Below are 18,542 nucleotides of genomic sequence, written 5' to 3'. Positions count from 1 at the left end.
AGCAATAGACTCTTGTTTATTACTTGATGCCTGGCTCATAGTTGGGAGTGGGAGACTGGTCTCTGTCGTCTTTGTCCATCTTTAGTCATGAGCAAGCCCTGTGGATCTGGGCCTTGAGCTTGGAACATTCTCTTAAAACAGCGTTTCTGCCTGTGCCACCAAGGGGTCTCTCTTGTCTCCTGCCCTGCCCCAGTCTTTTCTTGGAAGCACTGGTGGAGACCAAAGGACAAGAGTTTGCAAGTGCATGCAGATTTCTCTTGTGTCTGGGGCTTCTAGCTCTTCTAAATGTAACCCGTTCTTGACCTTTAAGAACTCATTACAATTTTAGCTGACTTCTTCTTGCTCCTTCACGTTACAGCAACCTGTCTCTACCATGCTCTGCCAAAAAGGAAAGTTGTGTGTCCCGGCTCCCCTTGGAGAGTTGTGTCACACTTTAGAAGCTAGTTTACTTGGTTGCCTTGTTACATCAAATCTCTGATGTAATAATGATGCTTTTGTAGATTACCTGACTTTTTCTGTTATCAGAGTGAGAATAACATTCTCTTGCGGCTTTCTGCATTGTAAGATGAGGATATTTTATTAATATAAACTTATTTTTAGGTTTAAATTTGCCATCTTTACTGATGAAATTAGTCAGTGAGTCTAATGAGGCTATTTAGATTAATCCCCAAACTTTAGTCTGGGGAATGGATGACTGTTACAGACTAATATCATCTTCAGCATCCACGAAACTGGAACTGAGCAGTTATGCGGTTATAGTCCCTCCATGGTAGCCTTTTCAGGAAACATCAGAGCAGTGTAGCAGGCGCAGAGAAGTCCTTCAATGGGAGGAGAATGTTGGTGGGAAAAAAACAGGAAATGGTAAAAAAAAAAAAAAATAGAGGATGTGAATACTACATCAAAGTGAACTTCTTTTTTTATTATTCCTTTTATTTTACTTTTAAATTTTGAATTCTCATTTCTGTTACTTTACCTCTATATTCAAGTTTTGCCCGGAGCCAGCCCTGATATGGGACATATTACATTTTTAAAAATATGTTGTTTTAAAGTAATAAGTTAATCACTTAATCACTCTTAGGCCACTAAGAAATATTAAATGATAATATATGAATTGATGTTGTAATGACTGAAAACAATAACAGTGAAACACGGAAGTGAAACAGCTAGTGGAAACGTTAGAACCTGCTGGTGCTGCTGATCTTGCCTGTTGCCGTGGGCAAAGTGTGAGTTCAGGAGGAAAAACAAAGTGTGAGTTCAGGAGGAAATTAAGTGCTACTTTCAGCTCTTTAGTTTTGTCTCTTTTCATGATAAAGCTTTCCTTCCTTTAAGAAAAGTTCTTGACAAGCGTGCAAAAAAGCATATCGATGATTTATCAATTTCAGTGAGGAAATTAAAGTTCAGCCAAGCCAGTTCAGAGAATCCGTAGAAGCAAATGGAAGGATTTATGAGGAACAGAGAAAGTTAGAAGAAAGTTTTACCATTCACTTAGGTAAGTGTTTTGATTTTTTGCAGTCATAATTTATTGTAACTTGTGAAACTTTTTACGCTATAAGAGAGAAATTCCTAGCATATGGGGAGAATATACATGTTATTTTTAATTCCAAATTATGTCCTGCTCCAAGAAAGCCTGTAGTTTGTTGGCTATAAATTTTCTGTTTTAGCTTATATATTATTTGTTGTTAATAGAAAGATTAAGTATTAATAGTTATTAAAATGGGAAATTCCCAGGCCCATCTTTAATTAATTGAAGCACAGATTTATCTGGATCCTTGCCTATTACACTTGATGTTTTTGCAGCTGTCTAAGTATCTTTCTGGGACTGTTTCCTGCCCCCTTAGGAGCCCAGTTAAAGACCATGCATAATTTGAGATTGCTGAGGGCAGATATGCTGGACTTCTGTAAGCACAAAAGAAATCATCGGAGTGGTGTGAAACTCCATCGACTCCAGACAGCACTGTCACTTTATTCCACATCTCTCTGTGGCCTGGTTTTACTAGTAGATAATCGAATTAATTCATATAGTGGAATTAAAAGAGGTAAGTTAACACCATATGTACTTATTTCATTAAGTTTCTCCTTTTAATACCATTCTTACAAAGAAAGGAATTATGGAAAAACTGAAAAAACTTTAGGCACCCCAGTATTCAAGTAGACCAAACAAACACTCACCCAGCCACAGCAGTTACAGGTTCATTGTATGCTTTAGGTGGGTGGAGTGCTGCAGGAGAGTTCATTTTTCTTACAATTCTATTATATTGTAAATAATACTCTTACAGGGTCCCTACTTCAAGGTGAAACAAAAACAATAATCAAAAGATAAGTGTATTTTTCAATTTAGAAGCAGATCCTGGCTCAGTGAATTTTTGTTCATCCATCTGTCCTTTTATCTGTTTTTTTTTAAAATAATCTATTTCTTAAATGTGCTGGATAAAATTCTATCTGCCCTCTTAGTACAACTCAGTTTTTATGATTATTTTTAAATTTTTGAATATATAAAGTGTATTGAAATATATAACATTTTTAAAAAGTTGGAGTAAATATGGATGGACCTTGAAGGGATTATGCTAAGTGAGCTATGTCAGGCAGAAAGATAAATACCGTATGATCTCACTTATATGTGAAATCTAAAAAAGACAAAACAAAGCAAGCTCGTAGATACATAGATAGAGAAAGGAAATTGCTGGTTGCCAGAGGCAGGGAGTCGGGGTGGGCAGAATGGGTGAGAGTGGTCAAAAGGTACAAACTTCCAGTTATAAAATAAATAAGTCCTGGGGATGTGATGTACAGCATGGTGTCTATAGTTTAATAACTGTATTGCATATTTGAAAGTTGCTAAGAGTGTAAATCTGAAAAGTTCTCATCAAGAAAAGAATTTTTTGGTAACTAGGTATGGTGACTAATGTTAACTAAACTTATTGTGGTGTTCCTGTTGCAATATATACAAATACTGAGTCATGTTATATACCTGAAACTAGTGTGTTGTGTATGTCAATTATACGTCAATTTTAAAAAAGTGCCACAAAAGTTTGAATAGTGTTTTATTTCCTTTCATAAGTATAAGAACCTTCTTGTATTCTGTAGCACTTTTTGGGATTGGCTTATGATCAAAGTATATATTATTTAAAGAAGACTTGGAATTATATTAAAATTTCTTTGTCTATTAATTGTTCACTCTCTTGAATGATTGAGAGGTTAAGTTTCTGATCAAAACAAAATTGCTATACCCTAGCTTAGTAAGGCATAATTATAGAAAGGACAAGTATAAGAAATCTTACTTGTGAATTTTATATTCTATATCTATTAGATCTCATTGTCTATAAGTGAATACTAAATATTTGGAAGTTAACCTTTAGAAGTTTGTAAATGTTTTGGGTCCCTTAGATTTTGCCACAGTTTGCCAGGAATGCACTGACTTCCATTTTCCCCGGATTGAAGAGCAACTGGAAGTTGTCCAGCAGGTGGTACTTTATGCTAGAACCCAGCGCAGGAGTAAGTTGAAAGAATCACATGGTCAGTAAAACTCAACTTTTTTTACATTTCACTTTCAGTATGTTCTGTCCTTAAGCACTCTAATAGCATATGGGTCATCATGAAAATATAGAAAGTTATATTGATGGAATGGTGGAAGAAAGAAATTAGCAACAAAGTTCAAGATCTTTAGAAGCATCGATTCTGTTCTTAATTTCCTTTTTTGCATGATTTTGCTCAAGATCATGAACAAAACTGTTTTTAAATTTTAATTCTGTAGTTATACTTGAAATAGGCACTCAGTGGAAAGTTGGTGATCTTTTGATCCAAGTTCTATATCTCTAAAATGGCCATAATTATTACTACAGAGGGCACTGAAATCATAGTCAATATAGTGCAAAATATGCACTTTTTATATGTTCCGTCTTTGATCCATTTAAGTAGCGTAAAGTCAGTTACAAGAATTGCTTTTGGTTGTTCTTTTTAAAAATTAGTATGTCCTCGAGTAACTGCTTTTTCTATATTTATCCACAATATAAGCATTCTTTCTGTTTAAGAAATTTAGTGGAAAATGTTTTTAAAGCTATGGAAAAAGTTCATGGCGTCTTTCTTCAGAAGATTTCTGTCTATTCATAGAGAGACTTTACATAGGTTAAAAAAAAATTCAAATCACAGAGTAATTCAGCTATTTTTTAATTAAAAAATGAAAGTTTAAAAAGTAGTTTTTTAATAAATTAAATTGGTATCATCAGTTGTTAGGAGTTAAATATGAGGATAATTTCATTCAAAAATATATATATAAGCTGTGTTTTTCTTATTTTTCCAATGTTTTGTATTATATCACAGGCATGAAATCACAATATGTGCTCTTATCTGGTTTGAATACATACTCAGTATTTTATTATTTCTTATAAAAACTTGATGGCTCACCCAGGAAATAAAATGTGGCAGGTTTTAAAATTGTGGCTGGTCAAACCGTTAAGTCCGCTTCTGGTGCTGTGACTGTCTTTTTTGTATGTTTTGCAACTGCAGTGTTTAAAAGAAACCATTACGGTACTTTTGGTTCTTGTGTTTTGTAGTAAGCAAAGAGATGTTGTTATGTGTTTGCTTGGTGTCTGTCCCTCTCTCCCATGTAAATTGTAGAATTCTTCCCTTTCTCCTGGTGCTAGAATTTGCTATCTAGACTTAACTTGATTAGCATTCACTATAGTTTCCTTATTTATTCAGTAGGCTTTTAAAAAATGTTTTATTTATTTTTAATCATTTCTTAAATAGATAAACATTCACAAAATTCACAATTCAAACTGTACAGAAGAGCATACAGTGAAAGTCTTCATAACTCTGTCCCTGGGCCGTCTGATTTCCCACTCCAGAGGCAGCCAATGCTGTCTGAATAATTTATCTTAGAGATCAGTTCATATCAGTATTTAAAGAGTATCCTCGTACCTTTTTACTTCTGCATAGTAGTCCATTGCAGGATATCCCATTATTAGTCAGCTTTCTATTGATAGGCATTTAATCTGTTCCACGGGTTTTCCTATTATAAGTAATTATGCATGAGTAACCTTGCACATAGATCATTGTGTGTGAGCATATCTATAGAGTAGATTTCTCACGAGAAATTCCTGAGTTAAGGGGCACATAGATGGACAGTTTTGGTGGTGTTAGCAATGGCTCTCCACAGCGGCTCTACCGGTTTGGATTCCTCCTGCAGGTACCTGTGGCTTTGCTGTGGCCGTGTGTGTTACATGTGACTCAGAGCCAGGCTGAGTATTAGGAAATCGGCATGGAAGTGTATCCTAACAAAGGAGCCTTTGGAAAGTTCCCGTGTGTCCTCTTATTCTTCTGCCACCTTCTTCCTCCACCTCATTCAAACTAGCAATGATGTGATGACAAACACTTTAGTATTATTCTGAGTAGTGACTAAAAGCATGAAGATTGAGCTCATGACAGTATGGGAGAAGGTGGGGCAGTCTAAGTGTGCATAGAGGTGGAAAGCGTGCAGGAAATGACAGGAAGTTTCTAAACCACATACGGTTAAGGCAGTGTCTGTACATCATCGTATTATTTTGTTCTTGTTCAAGCAACTATTTTGTGGTTTAAGTGAGTCAGTGAAACAAGTAGTTTTATAAAATACAACTTTCTTAGAGGAACCCCCATGTCGTTAGAGAAGAGTTTGTGAAAATGCTTTCTCCCCCTTTTCCTTTTCTCTGCATACCCACGTTTGTTCTACACATTTGCATCCGAATACGCAAGAGCCTGTTTATTCTAAGACATTCCATTGTTTTCCTAACTGTGTTTATTATGTCAGCATCTTTAGATATAAAGACAATTTGTTATCTGCAAAAACAGTTTGTTTTTTGTACACATTTTATATACATTTTTTGAAAATGAAAAATAGCACTCTTCTTAGTATTACAAGATGTTACCATTGAAACACGAAAAGGGGAAAGACTATGACCTGTCCTCTCTTGTTTAATTAATAGAGATTCTGTTTGTTCATACCCTCTGTGAACAGAATTAGAGTCCTTATTTATTGTTTTTTGTTTTTTGTGCTGTGATCAGACATTTATTCAAGCCTGTCAATTACATGACTCTATGAGAAGCAGACCATTACTTTAAATATGGATTCTGGCAACACACAGCCTTCTCTCCATGCCTTTCTCTCATTCTGTCTCTTTATTTATAAAATATATGTATTTACAAGGTACAGTAATAAATCAATTCATCAAAGTAGTGACTAGGTAAAAATATTAAGCTACTTTTATTCAGAACATTTTTGAAACCATAATATTCCCTTGGTATTTGCACTCTGCTCATTTGATCTTCTTACTATTTTCAGGTGATTTTCTGATGCTGAAGGCCATTCCAAAGTAGTTTTGTATTTAATTGGAATAAATATACAGCCTCTTAAATATAGCAACTTTGGATGCTAATATTCATTCTGCGTTCTGATAGAATTCTTATAAAATTCAGATGCATCTTCTATTAAAAATATATGTGTGTAGGGCTGGCCCAGTGGTGCAGCGGTTAAGTGCGCATGTTCCGCTTTGGCGGCCCGGGATTTGCCGGTTCGGATCCCAGGTGCGGACATGGCACCCCTTGGCAAGCCATGCTGTGGTAGGCGTCCCACGTATAAAGTAGAGGAAGATGTGCACAGATGTTAGCTCAGGGCCAGTCTTCCTCAGCAAAAAGAGGAGGATTGTTGGCAGCAGTTAGCTCAGGGCTAATCTTCCTCAAAAAAAAAAATACGTATATGTATGTAAAATAATTTGTGTTCAGCCATAATAATGTATGGTCAATTGTGCTGTATCTTATTTTATGAACATTTTTCCTTTAAGTAGTATCATGCCTTCTGAAAAGAGAAAGAAAAATTATTGAATATGTGAAAAAAAATTCCATCTGAAACTGTCTCACATACCTGTTTGAAATAAATTGTATATAGTGTCAGATAAGAAGTAACGAATTTCAGGAATGGGCTGAATATCAAGTGATTCCTGGTGCTACTAACCATTTGTTTGTAGTCCTGAACAAGTTGTATCAACAACAGTGACTCACATTCTAAAAATAAAGATGACCACACTACAGCTATCTAATGAAGTTATTTTATGTGCGGTTAGCTTAGTGCCCTGCACCTCCCACATGGAAAATAGGGTATTGGCAAGTCTAATGTGCCTAAGGCTGTTGGATTTGGAATCGGAGTATGTGGGTTCAAGACCTGGTTCCACCACTTACCTGTGCCTCCTTGATTAAGTTAATTAACCTCTGTAAGCCTCTGTTTCTTCATATGTAAAATGAAGATAGTGAGAGGACTTAGTCATAAGGTTTTGGTTATAGGGGTTTTGTAAGAATTAAATAAGACCATCCGTGTGAAGCATGTATCAGAATGTCTGGCACCTAGAGATCCGTAGTGAATTTTTGCTGCTGTTGTGATTGTTTGGGGAGTAGTAGTAGTAAGGTGTTCTCATATGTTGTTATGTTCTCTCATGTTCTGTTATCTTATGCATAGATTCTGGAAACCGAAATGGAGGAAGTGATGATAAGACTAAAAATTCTGATAGAAACTATTTAAATATTTTACCTGGTAAGTACTATTTTATTCTAAATCACTATTTCCTTATGATCACATACACTGAAATCATACATTTGAAACCTAAGTTCTTATGGTCTACATTAGGAAACATTTGTCAGTATATCATCTGAAACAGCATTGTATCTATATAATACACTTTCACAGATGTTCTACAATTTAAATCTTTCTTCTTACACTAGTACTGACTTTTTCCTAGATCCAGACAAGAAAAATTGCTCAAATAGTTGCATAAGTTTTATCATTATTTGCTATTTAAAATCTCCTCTTTTATACATTGTTCCTTAGTTTCTTAAGATATGAACCAAGAAATAATTTTTACTCTGAAATATGAACAATAGTACGTAAAGATGTAAACAGATGAACTTGTAGAAAGAACATGGATCATCTGACGTGGAATCTTTCTTATTTCTATTTCCCCATAAATTTTCCTGCTTTCCAATTCTTTGATTTCCTTTATTATTCTTGTATATGTTGTTTATCAACTGGAAATCCAATCTCTTGATCCTCTTCCATATTGAACTCGTTCTAATGATCCTTAGTAGTGTTTGAATGACAGAGCATAGCAAAGAAGGCCTATTTGTTTACATTATAAATGTGAAGTCTTTGAAACTAAATGGTAAATTTTACAGTTTCATAAATAGCCATACTCTTGATAGTTTTCTGCTGTCCTTTGAGATTGTTTCCTCACATTTCCTTCCCCAAATTTTCTACACACAGATCACATTCCACGTAAGCAAATAGCATTCCCATTTCTGGTATTCCTTTTGTCAGTGCCAGTCAGTCAGCTTGTGGTCACGAGCTTCCGAATGTCCTCCCACCTTCAGATAGCCTACCTTCGTGGATAATGTTAGAGGCAGGATGGCATCACCACATGCTGTTTCCTCACTTTGTGGAACAGGAAACTGTCCTCCTCTCCATCTAAAAATACTTTCATTGAGACAGGATTGATTGTATTTCTCTTCATAGTTCCATAATTTAAATCATCCATATTTTGTGGCTTTCTTAAAATATGCCAATCTTATTATCTATTCTGGAGGTGATGTCTGATTTTTTTAAACTTAACTTTTTATTGCTATATTTATTTCCTTCCTTGCTCGTTTTTGGAAAAAGCCTATATGGTGGTATCTCGTTATTATACCAAATCAGGAGGATGTGTCATAAGTCTGCATTAGAAAAGGAACATTAAACTGTTCAGTTAGATGTGCTGGTAGCATCTGAATTTACAGCCAGGAAGTTTACAGAAGATAAAAAAGATCCAAAATCACAAATACTTTTAAATTTTTAAGTTGTAAGGAAAAACAGTTTTGTTTATCTGTTTTTTTAACCAGTATGTTTGCTTTATCATTAAGTATTTACAGTTTATGTCATCTAATTCTCACAACAACTTTTTAAGGAAAGCCGTCAGGCATTATTTTTCCCATTTCATATGCAAAGTAACAGAAGATCTGTAAGTTGAATTGATTTGCCCAAGATCTCTGAGCCAATAAGTGCTAAAGACTACATCTTCTTAATACCCAATTTAGCCCTTTTCCTACTATATCATATTATTTTGATTACTCCTGCCACCTCCATGATCCCCATTTTACTAATGGGTAAAGTGAGGCCAAAAGCTGAGTCATCTAAGGTCAAACAAAACAGTGCCAGTTTGGGGATTAGGAGCACCTGACTTGTCCACTAAGTCATCCTGTCTCTCTGCTGGACCACAGCCCACGTTTAATGCGACGGCTTCCATCATCTGAAGTATCAGTGGGAGTGTAGGAGGTAATCCACTTCCTCGGGCCCAGAAGGGTACTGTCTCATATAGTCTGCCAGGGTTCTGATAAGCAATGGATGTCTTTTGTTGCCTGCCACTATTCTTTACCAGAGACAATTTTCTCTGTACTTTTTTCTTGTCTAGTTTATTTTGGTATCTCTGTCACTGTCCTTTCTTTAGGTTCTCTTTCTGCTTATCTAATTCTTTTATCTTGTCTAAGTTAAAAAAAAAAAAAAGACCTTTGTTTGCCTGGGGCCTGTCAGTGGCATCCATGGTTTCAACATATGTACCTGGTAACTAGAGATGGTTAAACATTGTGCTAAAGTATAGTAAGTACTTTTAAATATTCTCTATGCTTATGAGTAAATGTGAGCAAAACCCAAAGCTGATGCCTCGGCAGCGAGGGTGAGCAGGAGCCGTGCAGCAGGGACGAGTGACAGAAGAGCGGTCTTTGTAAGCACAGAGCTTTCCTCGAAGGACAGCCGAATCCCCAGAAAGGCGCATGTGTTTGTGAAAACACATTCTTCGTGTGTTTTATGTGTTATTTATTTATATTGACAGAAACTGTAGAATATAAAAGCTGATGAGATTTTTCTTGGCTAGTGTGGCTACATGGAAAATGAAGTGACTGTAGGAAGTGTGATTTTAGGATTTGATAGACAGTGCTCCTGTATTCAGGCTAAATCATTTGTGCATACATTCGTTCAACAAATGCTTATTGAGTACCTTCTCTGTACCGGGTACCGTTCTGTGTGCTGGAGATCGGACATTAAACAAGATAGACAAAATCCCTGTAGTCGTGGAATGTAAACAATGGTCTCTTTAAGATAATATCATAAGCAAATAAACAAAAGAATTTCAGTGCTGAGAAGGAAACAAAACAGAGCAATGTGGAAGAGAATGAGCGAGAGGTGATGGAGCCCTGTATCAGATGGGGCAGTCCAGGCAGGCCTCTCTGAGGAGGTGGCCTTTGAGCTGAGATGTGATAGGTGAAAAGTCAGCGACACAAGGACCTTGGGGGACAGCCTTTCACCCAGCATCCCTGAATTTGGACTAAGCTCTGCATGTTGAAGAACTGAACGAAAGCCTGTGGGTGAGATAGGCACAGAGGGTGAGACGAGGACGTCAGACAGACAGGTAGTGTCCAGGCCACATGGGCCTTGCAGACCTCAGTCAAGTGTTTGGAATTTATTTGAAAGTAGTATGAGCCTGCTGGAAGATTTTAAGTAGAGGAGTAATGTAATCTGATTTATATTTGAATCATTTTGCCTACAATGTGGTATAGGTTTGTAGGGGGGCAAGAACGGGGGCAGAGCGATTAATTGAGAGGCTGTGATAAAGAGTTCAGTGAGATGATGAAATGAACTAGGGTGATAGCACTATAAATGGAGTGCTCAGATTTGAGATATTTTTTGGAGATATTACTGAAAATAGTTGGTGGTGAACTGGATTGTGGATTGGGGAGGAGACACTGAGAGAAGGAAAGTAATTAAGGGCAACTTCCATGTTTCTCTCCCAAACAACTAGCTGGATGGAGAGTGACCCGTGAATTGAGATGGTGAAGAGCAGATTGAGGGTGTGGAGAAGGCAGGTCATCAAGTAACCTGTTTGTATATGTTAAGTTTGAGTTAAGCAGGACATTTTGAGCACGTATATCAAAATAGAGATGATGAGCGCTCATTTGATTTACTTACTACTTGGTGGTCACTTCATACCAATTTGTGAACCTCATGGGAAATTGGCTATTGTCTCTGTTTTTCATCACCTTTCCAAGAATTAAAGAGTAGTAATCATATTTACTTTCTGAGCCCATAGGTTCCTGACACACCTCTACGAGTTCAACACACTGACTGCCCATTATAGTTATTTATAAAAGCCATTGATGAATTTGATTTATGCTCTTGAAAATCATGATTGTATTGTTGTTCACAGGAGAATTTTACATTACACGGCATTCTAATCTCTCAGAAATCCATGTTGCTTTCCATCTTTGTGTGGATGACAATGTGAAATCAGGAAACATCACTGCTCGTGATCCTGCCATTATGGGACTCCGAAATATACTCAAGGTTTGCTGTACCCATGACATCACCACAATAAGCATTCCTCTCTTGCTGGTGCATGATATGTCAGAGGTAAGCAGATAGAAAAGTACCATAATTTTATGAATATGTTAACCCCTAATATTGTGTAATAATCCACTTTACTTTTTAAAAGCACTTTTGTCAAGGCTGGCCTGGTGGCGTAGTGATTAAGTTTGTGTACTCCACTTCAGTGGCCCAGGGTTCACAGGTTCGAATCCTGAGGGTGGACCTGTGCACCACTCGTCAAGCCATGCTGTGGCAGCATCCCGCATAGAAATTAGAGGAAGATTGGCACAACTGTTAGCTTAGGGACAATCTTCCGCAAGCAAGAAGAGGAAGATTAACCCTGAGCTAACATCTATTGCCAGTCTTCCTCTTTCTTTTGCTTGAGGAAGATTAGCCCTGAGCTAACATCTGTGCCAATCTTCCTGCACTTTATTTGTTGGTTGCTGCCCACAGCATGGCTGATGAGTGGTGCAAGTCTGTGCTCAGGATCTGAACTCACAAACCCAGGGTGCTGAAGTGGAACACACCAATCTTAACCACTATGCCACAGGGCCAGCCCTATTTTTTTTTTTTTTTAACTAGTGCATCTTTTCATCTCCTGTCTGGTTAATAGAATTGAGTGACATATAATACAAAACAGTAAATAATCCTTAACCATTTATGTTCAGAGAATTACAGCATTATTCTATAATAGGTAAACTAGAAAATCAAAATTAGCTTTAGATAAGACATGTGCCCCTAACTCCTCCCCGTCTCTCCCTCCTCCTCCTCTTCCATTTTTGTCTTAAGTAGCATTAGATTTGCATCCACATTTGTATTTGGCTTAGGCTAACATTAGAGTTCATTTACCTTCTCTGAGTACGCGCTAATAGGTAGTAGAAGGAGGTGCTGGAGGACAGGAAGAAGCCAGTGTCAGTTTAATGTTTTCTCCAGGTTGCTCTTTGGATAATGCAAGTATTGGCTTCTCCAGTTAAAATGTGGCATAATCACTCTTCCATTTTATTATGTGCTGTTCTTTATTTGACATTTTTAATAAAGAAAAATTCTTTTCATGACTATTTACTTTTCTTTTTTTTTTTTAAAGATCGGCACCTGAGCCTACAACCATTGCCAATCTTTTTTTTTTCCCCCTGCTTTATCTCCCCAAACCCCCCTGTACACAGCTGTATATCTTAGTTGCAGGTCCTTCTAGTTGTGGAATGTGGGATGCCACCTCAACGTGGCCTGACGAGCGGTGCCATGTCCACGCTCAGGATCCGAACCCTGGGCCACCGCAGCGGAGCGTGCAAACTTAACCACCCAGCCACGGAGCCAGCCCTGACTATTTACTTTCTTTCCTGCTTTCTTCCCTCACCCACATAAAAACCGGTTAGAGAGGATAAGCTGTAGAAATAATATGAGACTAAAAGTTCGTCTTCAGATAGTCCAGAGGAACAAAGGGTCCTCAAGCACATGGATCAGGCGAGTCCTTCTAGGAGGCCCGGTGGTCAGCCTGGTGCTGAAGGACACGTCAGCAACATGGTGCTGCTTGTTTTGAGGTGGCATTTTTTAAAAATCGAAATGGCTAACTGGCAAGTAGAGAGTGTGAATGTCAGGAAGGAGGTTTGAGAATTGATTGTTAGAAGTTGTTTACCCAAGTAAAATGTGTGTGTAGATGCTGTGTTGTCAGGTTCAGTGTGAAAGATTGAGTGCTTTACTTTTTAGACTGACTGAATCCCCGCTTCACACTCGTTCTAAGAGGCCTGAGTTTAAATGCAATACCCTATATAATCAGGCCAAAAAACCAAGTCCATGTAAGACGAGACGCTTTTCAGTTATTTCCCCCTTACAACCCATTTGTATTTTCACCAGACACGTCGTTTTGATTAAGAGAATCCTGGCGCCATCCTGTGACACCTGCATCCGACTTTCTAATTCCTCATCCCATGCACTTCTGTAGCCTCAGTCGCATCTGATATGGTGTCAGGAGAGATTGACAAACATATTTTTCTTTTCCACTGTAGCTTTATGTTTTCATTCCATCAGGAATTTTTAACCATTGTTAAGTTGTCATCACTGACTAGTCCATCTATAAAAGAATCTATGGGGAGTAGCAAAGAAAGTTTGTGACGAATTCCAGCCACAAGGAAACATCCAGACATTCCTGCAGCTGGACTCCTGGTTAACCAGTTGATAAAAATGGTTATATGTAGGTGGGAAACAACCTCAAAAACAGTGTTTCCAAAAGTCACTAAGTTCGGATTTACTTCCAGACATCTGATCCTACCAGCACTCCCTCTCCCACAGTGTCACCAAAGTTCCATGTTTTAAATCGGGACGGCCAGCTGCAGAACATTAAGTTTGTTTCCAAAGTGTCCATTGTAATTCACAAAAGTATATTGAGCTGTGATCCTCCCATTTGTTGTATTTAAACGTCCGTTCAGGTCAAGAAGTTTATTCTACGAACTCAGACAACACTCTTCAGGATATAGAGGTAATACTTGGTTTCGCTTCGTCAAGGATCCCAAAGCATTTTCAGCTGTTGTTTTCTTCCTCTAACAAACAGAATTGCTAGACGTTCGGTTCCCACGTTTCATTGTGCAGGGTAATGATGATAATGTCTGAAACAAGTCCATGTCCTGTGGCAGATAAAAACAGGTGTAGAAATTCATTGCAGTTTAAAAAAAAAGGAAAGGAAAAAATAATCTATCAGCAAGAAGAAAGACATACTGGTATTATCAGTTTTGTCCCCATAGATCTTTGTGATCTGAAGTTGTTGTCACACTAGTCAGTCTGACCTAATAGATGCAGAATGAACTTGCAAGTCATTCTTTTTATTTTTACTGTTGTTGAATAATTTGGGACTTAGAGGTTTTACTTATAATTGTTGTGGTTGACGATGATGTTATTTGTTTTAAATTTTTGATTACAGTGTAATACACATATGGAAAAGTACACACACCATAAGTATCTAGCTCAAATTTTCACAGCATGAGCACTCGTGTAACCAGTACCCAGATCATGAGGCAGAACGTTGCCAACAGCCCAGAAGCCACCCTCCTGCTCCCTTCCAGTCGCTTAAACCACACTCCCTCCGAAAGGGTGACCACTGTTTGCACTTTGAAAAGCGTAGATTAGTTAGGCTTGTTTTTGTGGTTTCTGTAAGTGGAATCATGTAGTATATATACTCGTGTGTCTATCTTCTTTCACTCAGTATTATGTTTGTGAAACTTATCCGTATTGTTGTTTGTGGCTGCAGATTGTCTGTTCTCATCGTTATATATTATTCCATCGTGTGACCAGACCACAGTCATTTAGCCATTCTGCTGTTTATGGACATTTGGGTAGTTTCCAGGTTTTTTGATTGTTATTACTAATGTTGCTATGAACATTCTAGTACGTATGTTTTACCATTTCTATTGGGTATATACTTAGAGATGGAATTGTTAGATGTCACGATACAGCCAAATAGTTTCCCAAAGTAGTTGTACCTAACCCATTGCTTTTGAATGTGGAAAGTAAGAAAGGCTATTTCTGACCTTCTGATAATGGCTGTGAAACTGATTAATACAAGTTTTTCAGGTCCCTCAGAGGCACGTACTTGAGAGTAAAGAATAGTCTTGCAGTTTCTCCCATGGATATATAAACTCAGAAAGTAATTCTGGTATCTAACTTCCAAGACGTACAGTGACGTACAATGAAGACTTAAAAGTATATACCAACTAAATCTTAACCACTTCTGCAGTTCAGCCTTACCCTAATCAGAAGATTGAAACTGCGTAGTCAAAGTATGGCCATTTACTTGAGATAGAAGGTATTATCTGCAATTATAATCAGAATTGACATTTTAACTTCAGTTTCACGGGTTGAGAATTTATTCTCTCTGCAGTGCTCAATTATCTTCTAAAGTATAGCCATAGAATCCAATTTTCTGCCTCATTTCCAAAGTCTGAAGTGTTTCACGTGATCTGTTCAGTTTCTTCAATAGATCTCTTTCATAGTGTGTTCTCACAGGTGTGACACTAAGGTTTAGTCACTTTGCCATTACTTAGAACTCACAATCAAAAACTTTCTGTACTCCTACCTGACTTACTACGTTGTATACTCCATGTACTGTATAATATATACTAAGATTTATTTCCAGAAGGGGGCTCTATGTGGGACTGAAGGTCACATCCCATGATGACATCCAATAAGTTATGTCTTCTCAAGACCTTATTGACTGCTAAGCTTACAGTTTAGCTTTTCCAAGAACTCAAAGCCATTCTTTTTAGGTGCTGGTTTTAATCAGAGGAAAAATGACAGAGGTGCTTGGGACAGAGTCTCTATGTCGACAAATAGGAGGTTTGAAAACAACTTGAATGTGTATGTGCGTGTGCATGCACCTGTCTGGCACTTCCTTTCAGATGCACATGCTGCTAAGTAGCATCAGGCTAAAGTAGATAGAATGCGAGGGTTTATATCGTCTGAAAATTAAGTTGTCTGTCACTTCAGAGATATCCTGGGATCCTGCTGTGAATTTGTATTTTGGTGTACTCTTTATAGGACTCGTGAAACTTTGTCATTAATTCACACCATTCTGAAGAGTGTAAGTTCCTATCTTGTCTCATAGCTATTTGCTCTAGACCACACTGTTAACCACATATACACACAAAGCAAGAAAGCATGGATAAAAGCTGATGATCTTTGGAGAAGTGGAGCAATGAAAGAACTTGGTGATTTTTTTTCCCTGTCTACTTTTGGTCAACCATTGGAACCGTCCCTGCTCCAACTTGTGCTTCAGTCTTTCATCATTACCATATTATCCTGATTTTAATACACTGGGATAATGCATATTCTATAGGTTGGTGTTCAAGGCTGCCTCTTCAGAAGCTCTATGCTTACAATTCACCTCAAGTGTCCTCATGTGAGTGGTGGTGCTTAGGCTCAAACTTCGCCTGAAATAATTCAAAGGCTAGTCATAGAAGTCAGTAAATTATAGAGTATAAGACAAGTTACTGTTAGATAATGCTTTTATATATAAAAATGAGTGCTTTGTTATAATAGTATAAATAGTAATAATTTCTTAATTCTGATTATTTCCGTGGTATTTTGAAAAATGTTATGTTTTAGATTGATAGTCTAAGGTGATGCAAATACTCATTTATGGTTTAGTATTTATTCCTACATATGATTCTTCAGTAAAATGTTAAACAGAAGTGAAAGGTAAATAGGCCCTTAAGGAAACGAAATATCAAGAATGAGAACCAGCAGAAACAACCAAAGGTAAAACCAGATACACAAAGGCACTGGAATTATGAGACAGACCATAAAATAGTTGGTTACTGTGTCTCAAGAACTTGAAAACAAGCTGAAAATGTCTTCAAGTAAAAAGATGCTATGAAAAAATGACCTAGCAACTGTGAAACTGAGTTTTTAATTGCTGAAAGAAATTTTTTAAAACTTAAATAAATGGAGCGATATATTGTGTTCACAGGTTAGGAGACTCAATACCATTAAGATATCAGTTCTCCTCAAGTTGGTCTATAGATTTAATCCCAATCAAAATCCCTATAAGGCAATTTTGAAGATATTGACAAGCTAATTCTAAAATTTATATGAAATGCACAGAATCTAAAACAGCCAAAACAATTTTGAAAAAGAACAAATTTGAAAAAGAACAAAGTTGGAGAACTCACGCCAACTGACTTCAAGACTGACTCTAAAGCTCCAAGGTGATATTGGCAGAAGAATAGACTACGGATCAAAGGAACAGAATAGAGAATCCAGAAATAAGTCCATACATGTATGGTCATTTGATTTCCAGCAGAGATGCCAAGGCAAGTCAATGGGAGAAAGGGTAGTGTTTTCAACTAGTGGTTTTGGAAGAATTGGATATTCATGTAGAAAGAAATAACCTTTACCTCACATCATACATAAAAATTAAACTAAAAGAGCTAATACTATAAAACTTCTAGAGGAAAACATAAAATAAAACTTGATGACATCAGGTTAAGCAAAGATTTGTTAGGACACAAAAAAATAAGCCATAAAAGAAAAACTTAATAAATTGTACTTCATTAAAAGTTAAAACTTTCGCTCCTCAAAAGACACTGTTAAGAAAGTGAAAATACAGTCTCAAGACTGTCAAATGACCTTGCACGATTTGCTGGCCCCTTTTCAGTGTCTTCTTTTAATTTATAAAGCTTGCTTTGAAGTTCCTTGTAAACATAAGACATTATTATTGTAGTTTTCAGAGCTATCAGCATTTTCTCTTAGCTGTAGGTAGATATTCCTTAGTCACCTTGCTCTCTCTCTACATTATCTTTTTTAACTGGGGCAAAACAAGCCAGAAAAGCAACTTGTCACTCCCTGCATGTGTGTGTCCCAGAAGACACAGCGGCTGTCTTAGAACAGTCTTTGAAGTTACAAGGAAATACTCTTCCTCTTTCTGAACTTTGAAGCTGGGAAGTGTTACAACACAAAGTTAAACTTCAGAAAATTCTACCAGGCATTTTTTTAAGCTTCCAGACCCTTGGGAAAGAGGACTCTACTTTTTAGCCCTCTCAGCAAGTAGACCTCTTTTATTTATCAACCTTAAAACAAAGTGTCTTGGACACAAAAAGTAGTTTCTCTTAAAGCCTGTTTCTGGTTACAGAGAAAGTCGCTTTCTTTTTAAATTTCTATAGATAAAAGATAATTCATTCGACCTATAATTGTGAGAATCTGTCTACTCAGCATTACAGAAGGCATTGTAAAAGTAATGAGGGCGAATAAACAGTGGTTCGTGCCTTCAGAGAGGACATAACTTAATAAAGAAAAGAAAACAGAAATCCCCTGTTCCTCTCACATCCTCTCCCCCGCAAAATGCACAGTGAAATGTGATTGTTGAGATCGAAGAAAAACCACATACTTTGGAAGTTCAAAGGATAGAGACACCATTCTTAGCTGGGGAAATAGGAGTTGCTTTATGAAGGAGGTGGCAATTAAGCTGGACAGTGAAGAATGGAGATCGGATTTCAATAGATGGAAATAATGGGGAAGGCATTCTAGGCAGAAGAAATGGTTTGAGGACAAATGGGAGGAGGTGGGTGACCGGTGGCATTGCACATCATGTTCAGGCAAAGGTGGACATTTATGCTTGAATGAAAGCTTCGGTTTTTTTAATTTAAAAGTCATA

The 18,542-nt window shown here is 37.2% G+C and overlaps 1 protein-coding gene across 5 annotated transcripts in view; it reads left to right on the top strand.

The window, feature by feature from the left end:
• Positions 1 to 18,542, top strand: part of FERRY3 (FERRY endosomal RAB5 effector complex subunit 3) — a 43,975-nt gene that overhangs the window by 19,204 nt on the left and 6,229 nt on the right. For all 5 annotated transcript variants that reach the window (XM_023643004.2, XM_023643005.2, XM_023643007.2 and 2 more), the window contains 5 exons: positions 1,383 to 1,489; positions 1,839 to 2,036; positions 3,382 to 3,510; positions 7,478 to 7,552; positions 11,247 to 11,449. In XM_023643004.2, the coding sequence (XP_023498772.1) occupies positions 1,383 to 1,489; positions 1,839 to 2,036; positions 3,382 to 3,510; positions 7,478 to 7,552; positions 11,247 to 11,449 (712 nt within the window). The remainder of the gene's footprint in view (positions 1 to 1,382; positions 1,490 to 1,838; positions 2,037 to 3,381; positions 3,511 to 7,477; positions 7,553 to 11,246; positions 11,450 to 18,542) is intronic.

Source organism: Equus caballus, chromosome 6 (assembly GCF_041296265.1).
Source record: "Equus caballus isolate H_3958 breed thoroughbred chromosome 6, TB-T2T, whole genome shotgun sequence".
Lineage (NCBI taxonomy): Eukaryota > Metazoa > Chordata > Mammalia > Perissodactyla > Equidae > Equus > Equus caballus.
Note: the sequence above shows the minus strand (reverse complement) of the source record. Positions and strands in the feature narration are given on the sequence as shown.